Below are 19,333 nucleotides of genomic sequence, written 5' to 3'. Positions count from 1 at the left end.
ACAGCAGGAAGAACAAGCGCTTAACTAATTGTTTCTTCCTGTACGTTCTAGCGGTTGGTGGGGGGATCACATCTTTTGACGTCTCTAAAGCATGTCAAAAGTTTTTTAAATGACAATGAAACTTTAAAACAATGGAAGCATTCCAAACAAAAGCGAGTGTTAATATATAAAGAAGCATTCCCAAGGTAAATATCGCTGATAGGAAGTTATTGCACATCCAACAAAGATCACAAATGTTACCTGTAAGTGGTTTAGGTGGCCTAATCTTCATTACAAGTACTGGTTGTGTGATCTTTGGGTCGGTGATAACAGGCGTACTAGCTGACTGTAATGTACAATAAATGTCTTGTCAGAGTTAAGATAAACTGAATTTAGCTACAAATCAGTAACTGAGCTGTACAAAATCAAACCCACATCACAGGCTTGTAAACAATTATAGAGGACCATTTAGCATCTCTGAAAGCTTCATTGACCGTACCTTTTAAAGTGTGAAAGCCAATGATTCTTAGCGAATGGAACACTTGACAAGCATGTTATGTTATTTTTCCAAATGCTTATTTTGTGCAGAGCCAGTCCCTAATACTGATGCCCCCATCACCCAGCTGCAGTGCAACCACGCTACACTAAACAGTTTTAAAGGTTTTCAGTATTTTTTTTTAAACCATAGCATGCCCTTTTCTTATTTTTTTTTTTTTACCTCTTAAGGACCAAGCCCATTAAGCATTTTTTGCACATCTGACCACTGTCACTTTAAGCATTAATAACTCTAAGATGCTTTTACTTATGAATTTGATTCAGAGACAGTTTTTTTCGTGACATATTCTACTTTAACATAAATTTTCGTCAATACTAGAAAAAATCTAAAATTTCATGAAAAATTTGAAAATTTTGCATTTTTCTAACTTTGGAGCTCTCTGCTTGTAAGAAAAATAGACATAACAAATAAATTATATATTGATTCACATATCCAATATGTCTGCTTTATGTTTGCATCATAAAGTTGACATGTTTTTACTTTTGGGAGACATCAGAGGGCTTCAAAGTTTAGCATCAATTTTCCAATTTTTCACAAAATTTTCAAAATCGAAATTTTTCATGGACCAGTTCAGTTTTGAAGTGGATTTGAAGGGCCTTCATATTAGAAATACCCCATAAATTACCCCATTATAGAAACTGCACCCCCAAGGTATTCAAAATGACATTCAGAAAGTGTGTTAACCCTTTAGGTGTTTCACAGGAATAGCAGCAAAGTGAAAGCGAAAATTCAAAATCTCCTTTTTTTTTCACTAACATGTTCTTGTAGTTCCATTTTTTGAATTTTGGGGGTTATGCCCCCCAAAGTTGTAACCCCATTTCTCCTGAGTATGGAAATACTCCATGTGTGGATGTAAAGCGCTCTGCGGATGCACCACAATGCTCAGAAGAGAAGGAGCCACATTTGGATTTTTGAAAGCAAATTTTGCTGAAATGGTTTTCGGGGGGCATGTCGCATTTAGGAAGCCCATATGGTTCCTTACAGCAAAAAAAAACTACATGGCATACCATTTTGGCAACTACACCACTCACGGCATGTAACAAGGGGTACAGTGAGCCTCCTCCCCCCCCCCAGGTGTTTGATGACTTTTCATTAAAGTCGGATGTGTAAATGCATTTTTCCCCCCAAATTTAGCATTTTTACAAGGTGTAAAAGAAGAAAATGCCCACCAAAATTTGTAACCACATAAAAATTTGTAACCACGGAAATACCCCATATATTTACGTCAAGTGCTCTGCAATGCTCAGAAGAGAAGGAGCGCCATGGGCTTTTGGAGAGAGAATTTGTTTGGAATGGAAGTCGGGGGCCATTTGCGTTTACAAAGCCCCCATGGTGCCAGAACAGTGGACATCCCCCCCCCCCCCCCCACGTGACCCTATTTCGGAAACTACACCCCTCACTGAATGTAATAAGGGGTGCAGTGAGCATTTACACCCCACTAGCGTTTGACAGATCTTTGGAACGGTGGGCTGTGCAAATGAAAAATAAAATTTTCCATTTTCACGGACGACTGTTCAAAAAATCTGTCAGACACTTGTGGTGCGTAGATGTTCACTGTACCCCTTGTTACATTCGGAAAAGGGTGTAGTTTCCAAAATGGGGTCACATGTGGGGGCCACATGGCCTTCAATTACAGCCAAATTCTCTCTCCAAAAGCCCAATGACGCTCCTTCCCTGTAGTGCACCAGGAGAGCATTTTACGTCCACATATTAGGTATTTATATACTCAGAAGAAATGGGGTTACAATTTTTGGGAGTCTTTTTTTGTATTACCCCTTGTGAAAAAGAAAAATTTGGGATAACACCAGCATTTTTGTGAAAAAATACAAATTTTTCATTTTCACGTCCAACTTTAATGAAGATTCTTCAAACACCTGTGGGGTGTTAAGGCTCTATACCCCTTGTTACATCCTCCAAGGAATGTACTTTCCAAAATGGGTTTACATGTGGGTGTTTTTCTTTTTTTGGCATTTATGTCAGAACCACTGTAACGATCAGCCACCCCTGTGCAAATCACCTGCAAATCACCTCAGCCACCCCTGGCACTCTCTCACTCCTGAGCCTTGTAATGCGCCCGCAGAGAATTTTACGTCCACATATGGGGTATATCCGTACTCAGGAGAAATTGCGTTAAAAATTGGGGGGTCTTTTTTTCCTTTTAGCTCTTGTGAAAATGAAAAGTATGGGGCAACACCAGAATGTTAGTGTAAAATAAAAATTTTTTTACAATAACATGCTGTTGTAGACCCCAACTTTACCTTTTCATAAGGGGTGAAAGGAGAAAAAAAATTAGTAACGCAATTGCTCCCGAGTACGGAAATACCCCATATGTGGCCCTAAACTGTTGCCTTGAAATACAACAGGGCTCAAGTGTGAAAGCGCCATGCGCATTTGAGGCCTTAGTTAGGGATTTGCATAGGGACAAAATTACCAAAATTACCCTACGGCAGTGTTGCAAAACTCCCAGCATGCCTGGACAGTCAATGGCTGTCTGGCAATACTGGGAGTTGTTGTTTTACAACAGCTGGAGGCTCCGTTTTGGAAACAGTGCCATACCAGACTTTTTCATTTTTATTGGGGGGTGGGGGTAACTGTGTAGGGGTATGTTTATATTTAGTGTTTATCATGTGAAGAAAAGAAAAGCCAGCCACTCACCATAGTCCATCTTCTGGCTTTATTGCAACATGTAATACTATTACAGATACAAAAAGGGGAGAGGGAAGGAGCGGGGGGGAACAAAAGGCAACAAGCTCCGTTTCGCACTTAGCAAGTGCTTCTTCTGGAAATCCAGAAGAAGCAGCAAGGCACTTCTGGAAAAAACTTCCCAGTGTGAAATGGCAGTCTTATGGGGTGCATTGTAGAACTGCCCACTTTACTAAAAATGTAAATGAACGGATGAGCCAGAGAAATAAAATACTAGTTAGTATGTGTATTTGAGCACATAAGACTATAATTTCTAAAGATAGGGAGGTACAGAGGTTTATGGATATACATTAGAGCCTGGGATAACCCTTTTAAAACTTCTAATACCATTTTAGTTATATAAATGCACTGACCTGGGAGTCTGATGGTGATGTATTTGGTGCCAGCAATGCTGTTTGAGAAGATTCCAATTCCTTTAACCAGATATCCTTGGGCAACTTAAATACTTCCAGACAAGTATCTCCCACACCTGGGGGAAACAGGCTGACATTTTAGTGCAGTATTAGTATACAAAGAGTATCCTATTATCAAAGGGTATCATGTGGTCTAAAAACATGAAAAAGTTATATGGCCATTTAATGCCAACTCTGTGGAAAGCAAAAGCATTAATGCAGCAATGGGCAATGTGGGTGTTAGATTACTTAGTTTCTTAAAGTGAAAACGGTCAGCAGGAAAATAGGGGTGTAGATAAGCACACAGCTAGATAGTGTAATCATCAAGATTCCGAGATTACCTTTTCTTTTTTAATAGTCCACCTCATCAGCCAAATATATATTTTTGATGTTATTATACAAAATTAGGCTCATGTGCCCTGGGGACTTCCCCAATGCAACAAAATACCAGGTATATGCAGCAACTCAATGCGCTTTTTATTACCCCTCCCGATACCTTAGCATCCGCCTACCCAATTTGACTGGTAGCCACTAGATAAGAAGAACATTGGTTGGGTGTACCTAGGTTATTACAGTGCTAGGGAACATCCCCTGGGTACTTAAGCTTATTTGCATGGAGAGGAGCATTAAAATAAAAAAAGTATGCCCCAAATCATTATGACTAGGTCTATCTAGCTTGGGCTTATTTACACCCCTTTTTCCTGTGACAGTTCCGCTTTAAAAGGAGTTTTTCGAAGAAATAAATTTTATAAGTAAATGTGGCCAGGCTGGGCTAAAAAAATTAAAACCATGTGTATTCACCTACCCAGATCCCCTGCCACCTTTGTTCACAGTGCCCAGTTTACTGCTCAGCACTTCCCGGTCTCGATTTGGACAAAAGGAAGTGCCCTTTCAGACTGAAAAGGCACTTCCCAGTGACAAGACCAACTAGGAAGTGGCAAGCAGAGGGACCAGACACCATCAAATGGTAGCGGGGGGGTTGGGGGATCATGGCGGGAGGGAACATTGTTTTATTTTTTTAGTTCAGTTTAGTTTTAGTTGGCAGCATTAAAAATAGTCATCTGATAATCCCTAAAAAGATAAGGTCCACATTTGCAAACCTTTTATTTTGTTGTTTTAATTCATGTGTAAGTAATCTAAAAAAAAAAATAAAATCACCTTCAAAATCGCCCATTGTTTTGTGTCTACAGTTCTCATGCAAACCTAAATGTCTCCAAGGTAACACACTGCAAACAAACTGTGTAGTCTGATCCTGCAGTTCCATTCCCTTGCACCAGAACCTTAGTTTCTAATACATTTGGTAGGTTGGCAGGAAATAGGAAACAGAAAAATTGCAATATAACAGCAGAAATAGATTATACATGGCTAGTCTATACACGTAAATCTCCATAGGTGCTGATGAAAATTAAAAAATCTAGTAATTGGAGTCATTTTTGTAAGGCCAGTGGCTTTGCGACCCGGGTGCGGGGGGTGCGGAGTGCACCGGGTGACACCAGCCTGGAGGGGTGACACCAGGGCCGGCAGCACCCCCACATCTGCACACCGTCACTCAACTCAGCCGGTATTTGCAGCATCCCCAGACAGAAGAGGCTTCTTTCATGACCTGCAGGCTGCCGCACTCCAGTTTCAGCCCCCGACACAATCCTATCCCCCAGGCCCAGGAAGCTGCCTCTTTAAGACCTGCAATGCTTTCTGGGAACAGAAGTGCCGTGCGCACGTCTGCTCCCTCCCCCGACGTGTCCCTGCCTCATGTGCTCCGCGTCTTCTGAGGATTCATGGGTGATAAATTCCTCCTCAACCCCCGGACATTCCTGGACCTGTAGCCGCCCGGGGAGAGGAGAAAGTGAAGACAAGAGACTGGTGAGACCTCTCTGCAAAACTGTGTATTTAATGCAGTGTTTCCCAACCAGGGTGCCTCCAGCTGTTGCAAAACGATTATTCCCAGCATGCCCAGACAGCCTTTGGCTGTCCGGGCATGCTGGGAGTTGTAGTTTTGCAACAGCTGGAAGCACCCTGGTTGGGAAACACTGATTTAATGTTTTAATGTAACAGGGAGAAAGGGGGTGCTGAGAGGCTCTGGGGGGTGCCATTGCCAGGAGGATGATCCACCTTTTGTATGATGGGGGTGCTACTGATGAATGATGGGGGTGCTGCACCCCTATTATCCATCAGCAGGATCATCCTCTTGTGAGTAGCACCCCCATCATCCATCAGCAGGATCATCCTCCTGTGAGTAGCACCCCCATCATCCATCAGCAGGATCATCCTCCTGAGTAGCACCCCCATCATCCATCAGCAGGATCATCCTCTTGGATGATGGGGGGTGCCTCTGGCAGGAGGATGATTCTCCTTATGTATGATGAGGGTGCTACTGATGAATTATGGGGGTGCTGCACCCCCATCATCCATCAGCAGATCATCCTCCGGGATGATGGGAGTGCTACTGGCAGGAGGATGCTCCTGCAGATGTAGCACCCCCCTCATCCTGGCCGTAGCACCCTCATAATCCATTGGGAGGATCATCCTTCTGCCAGTAGCACCCCCACCATCCTGGATGATGGGGGTGCCACTGGCAGGAGGATGATCCTCCTTATGTATGATGAGGGTGCATAAGGAAAGACTATAGAGAAGTCACCTGTAGTCACTGATATTATTGTGTATTTTCCTCATTATGTCCCATCAGAGCTGTAGTCACTTGTAAGTTCTGCAGTTGTGATGAGTAAAACTACAACTCCCAGCCAGGGCCGGTGCAAGGATTTCTGCCTACACAAGCGAAGCTCCATTTCGGGAATCTCGGTGGGCCGCAGCCATAAAACCAGAGAGGGTGGAGTGGTGGCAGTGACCTCTGCTGTGTGGCGGCGGGGCGCACAGGTGGGGGTCTTAGTATAAAAAAAAGTCTTCATTTTTCCGCCCCCATCAGCTGCAAGTCCATGCGCCCTCAAGCGGACGCATGGTTTGCCTTATGACAGCACCGGGCCTGCTCCCAGCATAACCTCACCACTGCTTAGGTCATACTGGGAGCTGTAGTTTTAATTGGTGAAACCTTTTTTAGCGCTTTCCCATTCTTTGGCAATTGGTATATTTGATTGTTATACTGGAATTTTTCACACTGCTCTACATCAGTGGCGCCTGTCACATCAGGCTAAAAACTTACTGGGGGGGGGGTAGGTATGGGGTGACACCATTTTATATCGCACCGGGTGACACCAACCTTAGCAACGCCACTGTGTAAGGCTACTCTATTTTAGATGCAATTTAACTATAAAAAATGCTTTTCTAGATAGATATTTCCTTTAGATGAACAGAGTAATTTGAAAACGCTTATACACATTTTAGGTTCCTGTGGATTAATATTATGTTGTGTCTATAGATCAGAAATAGTTTATTGCAAAGAACATGTAACAAATGTAGGATTGTCAGATAATTGTTATACAGTACTCACCTTCTAAAAGAATGCCAGCATAATCCCCTCCTTGAGACAGGTGAAAGACTATGCAGTTGGTCCTCTTACTTATATCTTCCTGTGAAGAAAGCATTACGCTTAGGCCCCGTTCACACTATGGAGATTCTGCTTGGAATTTCTACAAAAAATTCAAATGTGGAATCCACATGTAGCAGCCTCCCATTGACTTCAATGGGATTCTGCTGCTTATTTCCCATGTTGGAAGTTCTGTAGCGGAACTTCCAACAAGAAATTGGATTCCACCAGAAGACTGATGTTCAATCTTCTGGCGGCATCTGCCAGAGAAGTACTATTCGTCAATGGGACCGGACTTATTTACACGACAGATTGATGTGGACATAAGCGAATCCACTGTGGAAATTCAGTGAAGAAGTTCCTTGCTGAATTTACGTAGTTATGGCAGATGATCTCCCTTATAACATTCTATCTTTTTAGCTTCTTTATACAAAGAAAACAATTCCTACCGGCTCATTAAAGGATTTCATAAAACTGAGGTTTTCATCAGAGAAGCAAAAGAGGCGGGCAATACCTAGGTAAAGGGAGAAGTACATTATGTGATGTAATCCATATTTATCAATTATCATCCATCTACATGAATGGAAATTATGTACGTAATATTCCTGTGACTTTACTTTACCCATATCATCCACTGTGCTGAGGAAGTAGACTTGGTTTTGCACCTGGCACACGTTGAGGTTACAGACTTCTACTTTACTAGCATCCCAACCACAAATCCAGTCCTGATCAGTTAAGCTGTACACTGCCAGTCCCTCCGAAAGACCCACAAATAAATATGAGCCCCCAACAGCCATACTGTGAACTCTTTTGGACACCTAGAAATGCACAAAGAAAATGCACGGTTTATTGGTAAATGAATAAAAGGGCATTCAATGGATATTATATACGGTAAATAACATAGCCCATGTCCAAGAAAAAGAACAGTTCTATTTGAGATAAAAGCCAAAGTCTAGCTACTCTCAAATCCTTAAAATTCAGGTGTGACTGCATTAGAAAAGGGGTTACATACAGGTTTAAAACTGATGGGACACACCTGCAGTACCTGGGAAAACCAATATGAAAAGTATGGCATATTCTAGTAAACTGCAAAACTACAACTCCCATCATGCCCTAACAGCTTTTGTTCAAATACAGAATTAGTACCCCTCAATACTTAACACTAACGCAATGGAGGCGGATGAAGATGTAAAGAGCTTCCCAGCTACCTTCCCCTCTGCTCCCATATGCCCGTCCACTTCAAAAATTATTTATGAGACCCCCGTTGCCCATGTGAGCGCAAGGTGGGTGAGAATATCAAGGCAGAGGCCGAAAAGCTCTGTATTTCGGCTCCCGCATCTATCGCGCAATGGAGGTGGGAGCCGAAATATCCACCATAAGCCATTTGCTCAGGCCCATCAAAATACTTTATAGCCAAATGACACATGTAGTACACAGAAAAAAAACATTGTTATAATAGAAAACATTAGCCATCCCAATACAGCTTGTTAACACTTTGATATATGTTCCTGTGCCCTTACATGGATTTCAGTAGTTGGCTGCAGGACACGGATTTTTGCTGTGAGTTTCTCTGCTTCTCGTTTTTGCTCCCGTATGTTGATCACTTGCACTGTCTGGTCAATGAGAAGCTCCACTACTTTGGCAATCATCTTGTATGGCTGTGGTAGACAGTCTCGTGACTGGTCTGGATCCTTCAGAAAATAATCTTCCTCTTGTTCTTCATTGGCCCAGTCTTTCTCAGATCCTGGAGGTATTTCTAAAGGTCCTTTTCTTATGTACACTGGCATGGTGCAAGCCCTAGTCAGTAAATGATATTTGTAAGCAGGCCCAGATTAACTTGAAAACTGCTGAAAAAAACACCTAAGAAAAAATATAGATAATAAAACAATTATATGGATCCGACAATTAGCATTGACTTGAATAAGGTCTGTCAGGGTTCAGATATTTTACCGGAGTTGAGCAGAGAAAAAAAAATAGCACATGCAGTATTTTTTTCTTCGCACAACTCTCATTCTCCCAACAGACTGACTGACGGAGCTTCATTTAACAGGGCACAACTACAATGTGAACGGGCCCTAGCACTGTTTTACAGTAACATGATACCGATGCATTTTGTCATTTGTATTGCAGCTGCAAGTCCTGGCCTGACAGCAGGTCTGATAAGCCAAAGTGACAGCTGTCAAACCCTTAGGTTTGAATGAACAGGTTCATTCTTTCTGCTGTCACGGAAATCGGAAATTCTGCCATGTGCACAGCACAGCAGAATCCCATAGATTTCAATAGAAAAAAAAAGGACAAAAGGCGTGCGCCCCTAGCATAGACCATATGAGATGAGGAACACAGAAACATGGCAAAGGATGGCTCCTTACCAGATGATGTTGTACTTAGCGCAATACATCTTAGTAGGCATGAAATGGATATAGAAATCTGGTCAGTGGCCTCTCGGTTCCACCGGATAATACAGCTGCATACCGGTACGATACAGTTCCAAAGAACAAATCTGCTTTTACAATAAAGCCATTTGTGTTCATCTTTACAATGGCTTCATTGCTTTGCATTTTCTTTGTGTTTGACACATTTGTTCTATTGATTTCAATGGGAAACTGATGCTCCAGAATCTCCGTGCAGAATTCCAATGCGGAACTCCACAAAGAAATTTTGAGGTGTGAACATGGCCATAGTCAGGCTGGGACATGCAACTGTAATATGGAGAAAAAAACACATTTGTATTACATTAGTGTAAAACTGGCCTAAAAGCCATATCACTTGGGTAGATCTTTTTATCTTTCACTTTTCAGTGTGGCTGAATATCACCTGTCATACAGTATATGAGAGTTGCTCACGGCCTACAAAAGACCTGGGACTTCTGCCTTGTAAGACTTCAAACCACTAAAAAGTGGAGAGCAAGATAAGATAATCAAGTGGTCTAAAGCAGTGTTTTCCAAACAGTGTGCCTCCAGCTGTTGGAAAACTACAAGTCCCAGCCTTCCATGTAATTCCCATGCTGGACGTTGGTGGTTTTGCAACAGCTGGAGGCACACTGCTTGAAAAACATTGGTCTAAGTAACACCAATAGACCCTTAATATTTTTTCTTACTGGAATTATAGGATTTATTGTAGGATTGGAATGTGTCCCCTTCTATTTCTTACCAAACAGAAGTCCTCAGTATTCTATGGACGGCCCATAATGGCAGACACAAAGTTGGTAATTGCAGGTGGCACACATAATATCTTTTGATCAAAAATCACATATAAGTTTATAATGTTTACATGTGCTTTTTAGCTGCAGATTTTCTGCAGCAGACTTTGCTACCCATTAACTTTTGAGAGAATAATGGATGCGTGGAAAAGCCTTCCTGTAGAAGTGGTAGCTGCAAATACAGTGAAGGAGTTTAAAGTGTACCTATCACTTAAAGGAGAACTACGGGATTGAAAAATGTATCTCCTATCCTAAGGATAGGGGATAAGTTTCAGATCGCGGGGGGTTCGACCGCTGGGGACCCATGTGATCTCCCGTATGGGGCTGCGGCTCTCTGGTTAGAGAGGGCGTGTTGATCACCGCACGAAGCAGCGGCCGACAGGCCCCCTCCATATACTGCTATGGGAGAGCCGGAAATTGCCGAAGGCAGCGCTTCGGCTCTCTCATAGCAGTGTATGGAGGGCGCGTGTCAGCCGCCGCCTCGAGCGGTGGTCGACACGCGTTCTCTATGCAGAGAGCCGCGGCCCCGTACGGGAGATCGTGGGGGGCCCCAGCGGTCAGACCCCCCGCGATCTGAAACTTATCATCTATCATTAGGATAGGGGATACAATTTTCAATCCCGTAGTTCTCCTTTAAAGGGGAAATCCAGGATAGCAAAATGTATCCCCTATCCTAAGGATAGAGGATAGGTGTCAGATGATAGTAGGGGGTCCGACCAATGAGCACAAACTTCTCCCGGCTCGTTCTCCTGAACACTCAGACCCCCACCAAACAAAACTTTTGGCATGTCCTTAGTGCCCATATAAGCATGCATGGGATAGGCATAAGGCTATCCTTCATGTAAGATAGGGCCAGGGAATATTCAAAATATTGGGCAGAACAGATGGGCCGAATGGTTCTTATCACACATTGTATGTTTCTGTTTCCGTTCACACAACAGAAGTTGTGGTCAGTGCTAACCGCGTGCTAAGGTCTGGGAAGGAGTAAGAATGACTTACCTGTATGTAGTGAACTCGCCTTCACCTGTAATAAAACATTAAATACCAATACTCATGTATATACGGTTGAATTTGTGCCTGGAAACCGTGACCGAGGATCAGCCTTAAGAGGGCATCCCCTATGTAAGGATTTATGAAAAAGAGAGGGGGGGGAAAGGGTGGGTTTCGCCAAACGCAACACACGCACCTGGATGCGGGGCGTGGTGCGTTATATACCTCACGCCCCTCCCACAAATACAGCCTAATTAGGCTTCACACTTGTGGTCAGTGCTAACCGCGTGCTAAGGTCTGGGAAGGAGTAAGAATGACTTACCTGTATGTAGTGAACTCGCCTTCACCTGTAATAAAACATTAAATACCAATACTCATGTATATACGGTTGAACTTGTGCCTGGAAACCGTGACCGAGGATCAGCCTTAAGAGGGCAAAAATGAAAGACAGTTAAGTAGGGTATAAGAAAAGTGGTTTATTGAATTAAAGAGCCAAATGTTTAAACACGTCAGCCATCTCTACTCGGGGATCTGGAATATATGTGGCAAAGCAGCCTGAACTCCAACGCCCTAACTTCCTAATGATGTGAGGTGGAACCTTGTGTGCAGAAGCTGAGGAAGCTGCGCCAATGCGGAATGAATGGCCCGAAAACTTATTTGCCTCCAGACCCAGGGTATTGATCAGGATACGGACATGGTTACAGAACTGTGACGTGGTGAGTGCGGCTGAATTGAATGGCAGCAAAGGTGAATTGCCAGGTTTTGTTCCCAAAGCTTGCGTTAGACTTGATAGTACAGCCACGGGGCACCAGGGATTTTCTGAGGGAAAATATTTGATAATAGCCCCGCCCCTGGCCGTCTTCGTGACCTTAAGGCTTAGCTCAAACTGGCCCTCTACCCTTGTCAATTGTGATATGGCCAAGGCTGGTGAGTGTACTGACCTGCACGTGAATTCCCCTGGCCGGAGAAAACCGTAGAAGGCTAAGTAAATTGCGGCTTTTAAAACTAAACTGAGCATGAACCCAAACGGTCTCTTGTCCAGAAGGTCTGACATGGAACGGAACAATTCTGCTGAAATGGGAAGGCGGCCTGGGCTGGCAGGTGTTCTGCTGAGCTGAGCCCCTTTGAGTGCTGCCTTGATTGTGTGTACTGACATGATGGACGGTTTGTCAGGGTGAGAGAGGGAGATGAAATGTTGGATGCCGGCTAAATGTTGTTTGATAGTGGAGGGTGATAGATTGCGGGCTGAATGGCAGAAGCCAATGTATGATAGTATGGTTTGTGTATCGTAAGAAAACGGAATGTTGAATGTGGTGAGGAAATATTTGTATGAAGACAGAGCGGCGTCGTATGACTTCTTGGTGCTTGGAGCGAGAGATTTCTTTATAAGTTTAAGCGTGACATTTGAATAATGAGCTAATCCATCCTTAACGTGGCACATGGTGCCGGATAACCCGCGAGATCCGCTTCGGGCATCACCTGGAAGAAAACATCTACTTTAGATCTAAACAAGGCATCAGCTGCCAGATTCACAACACCCGCCACATGTTTACAGACAAAATTGAACTTATGTTGCAGCGAAAGCCATACCAATCTCCTCATAAATTTCATGATTTCAGGTGACTTAGATCTCCCTTTGTTTATGATCTCGACTGTGGACACATTGTCACAGGAGAACTGGACCGTCTGTCCTGTCCAACTGTGCCCCCATGTCTGGGCCGCTGCTACTATGGGGTAAATTTCGAAAAGTGCTGATGTCTTGAGGAAGCTGGCTATGGATAGCACCTCTACTGGCCAGCGATCTGCCAACCAGTGACTGCCAAATATTGCAGCGAAACCAACAGATGCTGATGCGTCCGAGATGATTCTGGGTGAATCATCCGAGACGGCAGGGATGAACATGGAGATCCCGTTCCATTGTGAGATGTAACTGTCCCACATCACCAAGTCGGCCATGGCCTGAGGGTCGAGATAGATGGGACTGTCTTGGGTAATACCTGTTGGAAGTAAGGCAAGTAGACGGGAAGTGAAAGCTCTGCCCTGTGGTATGATCCGCATGGCGAAGGCTAACATGCCCAGTAGGCTCTGGAGCTCTGCCTTTGTGGTGACCCTGGTGACTGTGAATTTGTGTACCATTTCTTGTATCCTGTTTAGCTTCTCGGGAGGGAGGCTGGTCTGTAGTGAAACTGAGTCTAGGACAATACCCAAGAAGGTTAACCTTGTGGTGGGGCCCTCCGTCTTGTTGGGGGACACTGGAACACCAAGAAGAGAAAACAGCTGTAAGAGGCTGGATAGATCCGCAGGGTGAGAAGTGGAAGGTTCAAGAAGCAGGAAGTCATCTAAGTAGTGTAGAACGTGGTGACAGTTCCTAGTATTTACTAAAGCCCAGTGTAATGCTTGTGCGAGTTGGTCGAAAAGCCATGGGCTGCTCTTTGATCCGAATGTTAGTTTGGTCGCGAAATAGTATGTTTCTTGCCACTTAATGCCATGCCATTTCCAGAGATCGGGGTGTATCGGTAGTAATTTGAAGGCATCTGTGATGTCCGCCTTGGACAACCATGCTGCCGGACCTAGGTGTAGTACCAGCTGGATGGCCTGATCGACAGACGTGTATTTCATCGACACCTCGTTTGATGGAATCAGTGAATTTAAGCTAGGAATTGCCGAAGAATGGGGCGCGGACAAATCGTAGATCATTCTTTTTTTATTACTGAATTTGCCCGTCACTACGCCCACCGGGCTTACCCGCCAACTTTCAAAAGGGGGTTGCAGAAAAGGCCCAATGATATAACCCCGGTCGAGCTCCACCTTGAGCAGATCTGATACTACATTGGGTTCCTGTATAGCTGAATGCAAATTTTTGCACTCGAAAGTGCACTGGGGTAAAGCCACTAGACCAGTGTGGAACCCCTGGGTGAATCCATTGATCAACCATTTGACCCAGCTTTGGTCGGGATGATCTATTAGTACTTGTGCCAGAGCCTGTATCCTGACCCCGCCTAGTCATGCTTGCCCTTTTATCGAGCACATTGTACTTGGGTGGGCCCTATAGCATAGGAAACATACATGTAACAATCTGCAATTGTTGTAATTACACGTGGTCAAATTGTAATTGTTGCAGATTTGACTGCGTCCTAAATATCGGACCGGCCGCCCTAGTTTGTCAACTGTAGGAGTGACCTTCGGATTGGAGCCTGACCCGGACGTGCCACCTCTGCTAGTGCTGGCCTCGGGCTGGTGGTTGCTGCACCAGGCTGTGGAATGGAAGATGGATTGGCAAGTCGCACAGGCCGGTGATTTCAGGCCTGCGAAGTGCTTGCAGAACAGCACTGTGTCCACCAGGCTCCAGTCGGTCATGTAACCGAATTGGCTGTGCGCTGCTGCCGCCTTGGCGGAGAAAGATCGGTGGTAGTCGTAGAAATGACTTCCCCCGTACTTATATGAAAATTCCGTGATTTGATAGAGGTATAGATCCAGCTCCTCCCTACGTTCTGGCTTTGCCGAGCATATTATGTCCCTGTACATACTGAATGCCAGGACGAATTCTTGGAAAGTCAATTTGCGACTTAGCCTGGCATCCTTGCTCTTTAGTACTACTGACAGCTTGAGACGTGATAAGCAATGATGCTAAGTTTATGTCTTTCCCCTCTAATATGTCCTTGCGGATAGAGGCAGGCACGAAATGAGCCGGGGCAATTTTGGGGGCTCCCTCGTGCGTACCTGACACTGCGGCTTGAGGGGTTGAAAGGGTAGCCCCCCTGTCGGGGATCGCCGGATCCCGGGTACTGCCCTGCTCCAGTGAATCCAGTCTGGAGTTGAACGCTGCAATTGATGACATCACGGAGGTCATCATGGTATGCAGTTCGTCAAGGGTAGCTGATGAAGACTGCCCTGGGCCTGTTTCCCCACTACTCCCTGCCCCTGGGTCAGCCATCAATAACTTGAATAGTTCAGATTTGCGGGCTGATGCCGGAAAAGGAACGTTCCTCCTACGGAGTTCCTCCATCAATTTCGGTATAGTCCATGAGCGGTACTTGGAGGACGTGAATCCGCGTTCGGAGCTTCTGGCAGGGGTATCTGGCACCGATAAAGGATCTTCGATATCTGATCCGTGAGACATATTGCCACACTCTGACCTGTCCGGTCCAAGTGGGTGCCGGGGAGAAAGAAGCGAACACTGTGAGAAAACAACGACCCTACTGATGCCCCTGCCACCTTTGATAACAATACTGACCTGCCACTCCCTAGCTGATACAACCAATAAACGTCCAATGACCGAAACCTAAGACAACAGAAGACATGTAATTTTAACCTGACCCCCAAAACATGGAAACTTGCTAGAACGGCAGGTGCCCCGTAGAGACAACTGTGAATTGAGCCTGATGGCTCTTAAGAAGGGGGAAGCGTGCAGGTATTGTTGTATGGTGCCATAGCCGAGTGTGGTTATGTGACGGTGTTGAGGCCTGTGCCTCCGTGTGTTTATGGGCCGGTGCGCATGTCACAAGGATTAGGATGCAACATGTAACAAGACTATTGCTCCGAAGACGTGTCGGTAACAATAGCAACCGTGGCTTCCCCTGAAGAACGTGTCAGGTATAGCGGTAAAACCACGGTCTATGTGTAACAAACGACGTGACCCAGAACCTGGCGGCGGTCCTGTGCAGAGGCCCCTGGCTCTGAAGACGTGTCAGAGTCAATGGTAAGACCGACTGCCTATGTGAGAGCTTGTGTGCTGTGGGCCGAGATGTTGAGCGTGACGATAACCGTGATTGTGACGGAACTCATACTGCTCCGAAGGCGTGTCAGTAACAGTATTGAGGCGGTTGCTCCTGAAGATGAGTCAGGATGTATCAGTAGTCCGATGTAAGATTTATTGATTGCTCTGAAGACGTGTCAGTAACAATAAATCTACAGTAATCTCCCCTGGAAGGCGAGCCAGGATATCGGTAACAACTACTGCCTATCCTTGATCATTGTGACACATGTAGCAGTGTGATTTGTGACAACGAGCCTGGCAACCTAAGCCTCATGACTACCGATGACCTGTTACCTATCTGGTATTCAACCCACCTGATCTGACCTGATGACAACTGTCCACGGCAAGGACACGGACCGTGCTGTAACTTGCTTGAAACTAACAACCCGTGCCTACCGAGATGGCGCTTCTTCTCCGAGATGGTAGAAACAGCTTCAGCTTGGAAGACGTGGGAGCTCACAGCGGTGCACAAGTACAACCGCCAAACGCAACACACGCACCTGGATGCGGGGCGTGGTGCGTTATATACCTCACGCCCCTCCCACAAATACAGCCTAATTAGGCTTCACACTTCTGAGCAGAAAAATTCTGCTCGGTTACTCCACATGCCGCAGCGGCCACTGATATCGTCACTAAAACCGCATGGACAAGTCGTCCCCATTGACGGCTATGCATTTCCGAGTGGATTCCGAAAAAGTAATGAGCATTCTTTAGTCAGAATTTGGAATGCAGTATTTTCACAGTGGAAATTCTGTTGTGAATAGGTCAGTGAAAATCCCATTTAGCGCAATGTTAACTTCATATAGCAGACTTTTCCAAGCGGAATGATGAAGTTGGATTCTTTATTCATTTAAATTAAAGAGTACCTGTCATCCAACCATATTTTCTAAACTAACTCAGATTATATTCCCTAACTACTCCTAACACGTCACGTCCCCGTCTCGGAGGCAGCGCCCGGCAGAGAATGCTGGCGCTGCACCGAGATTATGGAGGTCCCAAGTGGCTGGACCCCTGCAATCATACATCTTATCCCCTATCCTTTGGATAAGATGTATAAATACCCCTTTAAAAAAAATTCCAAGCTTTAAAAATCTCTGTATCATACATTTCACCTTGCTCACATTGTGTGAGCTCCCGGCAGGAGAGAGTGGGCGTTCCCCAGCAGGCGTGACATCACTGAAGCCTGTGAGAGCTGTGCTTCACCATGCCCCACACACACTTCCTGAGTTTGGTCTGCCAGGCCTGGAGGAGACCAAACTAACTGTTTGACTTGCGGCAGGGAACAGAACAGAGCCACCTAGTGGCTGTTTTTTCAATTGCATTAAAAACATATAAAGGTTGAGAATTTTAACAGCAAATAGCAAAAGTGTCTTATAATTACATAAAGAACAATATATTAAAAGTTTAGTTTGGTGACAGATACTCTTTAAGGATGCCGGGCATAAGGGTACCCAACCCCCCACCCCCCCGTCCCGAGTCCTTAAGGACTCAGGCGTACCTGTACACCCTGATCCCACTAACGGGGTTTAAACCATTCTCACGAGTGGATAACGGGTTAAAACCTTTGGGTCCCGGTTGCTACGGGCAGCCAGGACCCACGGCTAATGCCGGGCACCACCGATCGGGCCTATGCCCGGCACTAACTCTTTGATCGCAGTGTCTAAACTGAAAGTAAAACTATCCCGACAGCTCAGCGGAGCTGATCGGGACTATCGCAACAGAATCACGATGTCCAGCTTACTGGACGACGGGATGGTCCTCACCTGCCTCCTCGTTGTCTGATCGGCGATCTACTGCAAAGTGATAAAATAAAATAAAAGAATAAATGTGAATAAGCCCCCCTAATAAAAATTTTAATCACCCCCTTTTCCTATTTTTAAAATAAAATAATGTAATAAAAAAAATCATATGTGATACTGCCGCGTGTGTAAATGTCCGAACTATTAAAATATAAGGTTAGCTAAACCGCACGCTTGATGGCGTACACGTAAAAAAAATACCATTGGTCACTTCATATACCATAAAAATATTAATAAAAAGCGATCAAAAAGTCCCATCAAAACAAAAATGGTACCAATAAAAACTACAAACCACGACGCAAATAATAAGCTGTCATATAGCCCCATAAGGAGAAAAAGAAAAAAGTTATAGGGGTCAGAACATGACAATTTTAAACATACTAATTTTGGTGCATGTAGTTAGAATTTTTTTAAAGTAGTAAAATAAATAAAACCTACATATATATGAGATATCCCTGTAACCGTATGGACCTACAGAATAAAGATAATGGCCCTCATTTACTTAGAAAATCGGGTTGTAAGTCTATGTTGCTTTCTTACCCGACTGCTTTTTTCCCCTGGTATTTATTATTATGTCGCATCCTGTTTGTCGCACGTGGGTTTTGTAGGTTTTGGTTTCCAACTCCTCTGAGTTGTCGGGAAAAAATCCACAACAATTCAACAAATTCAGGTTGGAAACCTTTATAAATACGTGGGAAAGCTCAGAAATGTCGGGTTACGCCCCTTTTTCGAGTTTGGGAGAATCCACATCGTGTCCGTCAGGAAAAAATTTTGCATCGTGTCGCAGACTGGCCCACGATGTCTGCGACATGGCGCAGACAAAGATGCGCCAAAAAAACCCGACAAAACAAGTCGGGTTTAGAATAGTAAATGAGGGCCAATATGTCATTTTTACCGAAAAGTGCACTGCGTAGAAACGGAAGCCCTAAAAAGTTGCAAATGGTGTTTTGTTTTTTTCATTTCACGCCACAAATAATTGTTTTTAGTTTGCCGCAGATTATGTTATAAAATAAGTAATATTACTACAAAGTACGCAAAAAACAAGCCCTTATATGGGTCTGTAGGTGCAACATTTTACGTGTTATGATTTTTAGAGGATGAGGAGGAAAAAACGAAGATTGTTTTGAGTCCTTAAGGTGAAAATGGGGTTAAAATATAAATTTTAAAGCTAGAGAATAACTAAATATATGTGCAGCAGTTTTTCACAACCTGTGGCTGATGCAAAACTACAATTCCCATCATGCCCTGACAGAGGAGGAGTAGTAGTCTGAGTAGTCTCAGGAAGCTGTATATTCTCCTATGCTCTTTACCTGTGCCCTAGATACACCAGTACTTCACCCTCCGAACTTCGGTCAGTCAGGGCTCCCAGCACCAGCACTTTGTTACTCGTCACCATAGTAACCCTAAACAGGAAGAGCCTGGGAATCCGGAAGTAGAAAAACGCTCTGCTTTTCTTTTATCGTTTTGTATTCAGTTAGTCA

At 44.4% G+C, this 19,333-nt stretch overlaps 1 protein-coding gene across 8 annotated transcripts in view; it reads right to left on the bottom strand.

Annotated features, from left to right (window-relative positions):
* The window catches only part of WDR93 (WD repeat domain 93), a 63,213-nt gene that overhangs the window by 43,730 nt on the left and 150 nt on the right, over positions 1–19,333 (bottom strand). For 5 of the 8 annotated variants that reach the window (XR_008892439.1, XR_008892440.1, XM_056571935.1 and 2 more), the window contains exons 1-7: positions 19,163–19,262; positions 8,629–8,905; positions 7,731–7,926; positions 7,558–7,622; positions 7,073–7,151; positions 3,592–3,707; positions 241–325 (exon numbers count right to left, since the gene is read on the bottom strand). Coding sequence is in view for 6 of the 8 variants with exons in the window: in XM_056571935.1 (XP_056427910.1) it covers positions 241–325; positions 3,592–3,707; positions 7,073–7,151; positions 7,558–7,622; positions 7,731–7,926; positions 8,629–8,905; positions 19,163–19,248 (904 nt within the window). In the remaining 2 variants the exon portion in view is untranslated. The other 3 variants (XM_056571936.1, XM_056571938.1, XM_056571937.1) reach the window with 3 other exon arrangements.

Source organism: Hyla sarda, chromosome 4, assembly GCF_029499605.1.
Source record: "Hyla sarda isolate aHylSar1 chromosome 4, aHylSar1.hap1, whole genome shotgun sequence".
NCBI lineage: Eukaryota > Metazoa > Chordata > Amphibia > Anura > Hylidae > Hyla > Hyla sarda.
The sequence above is the reverse complement of the archived record's forward strand: the minus strand, read 5'-3'. Positions and strand labels throughout refer to the sequence as shown.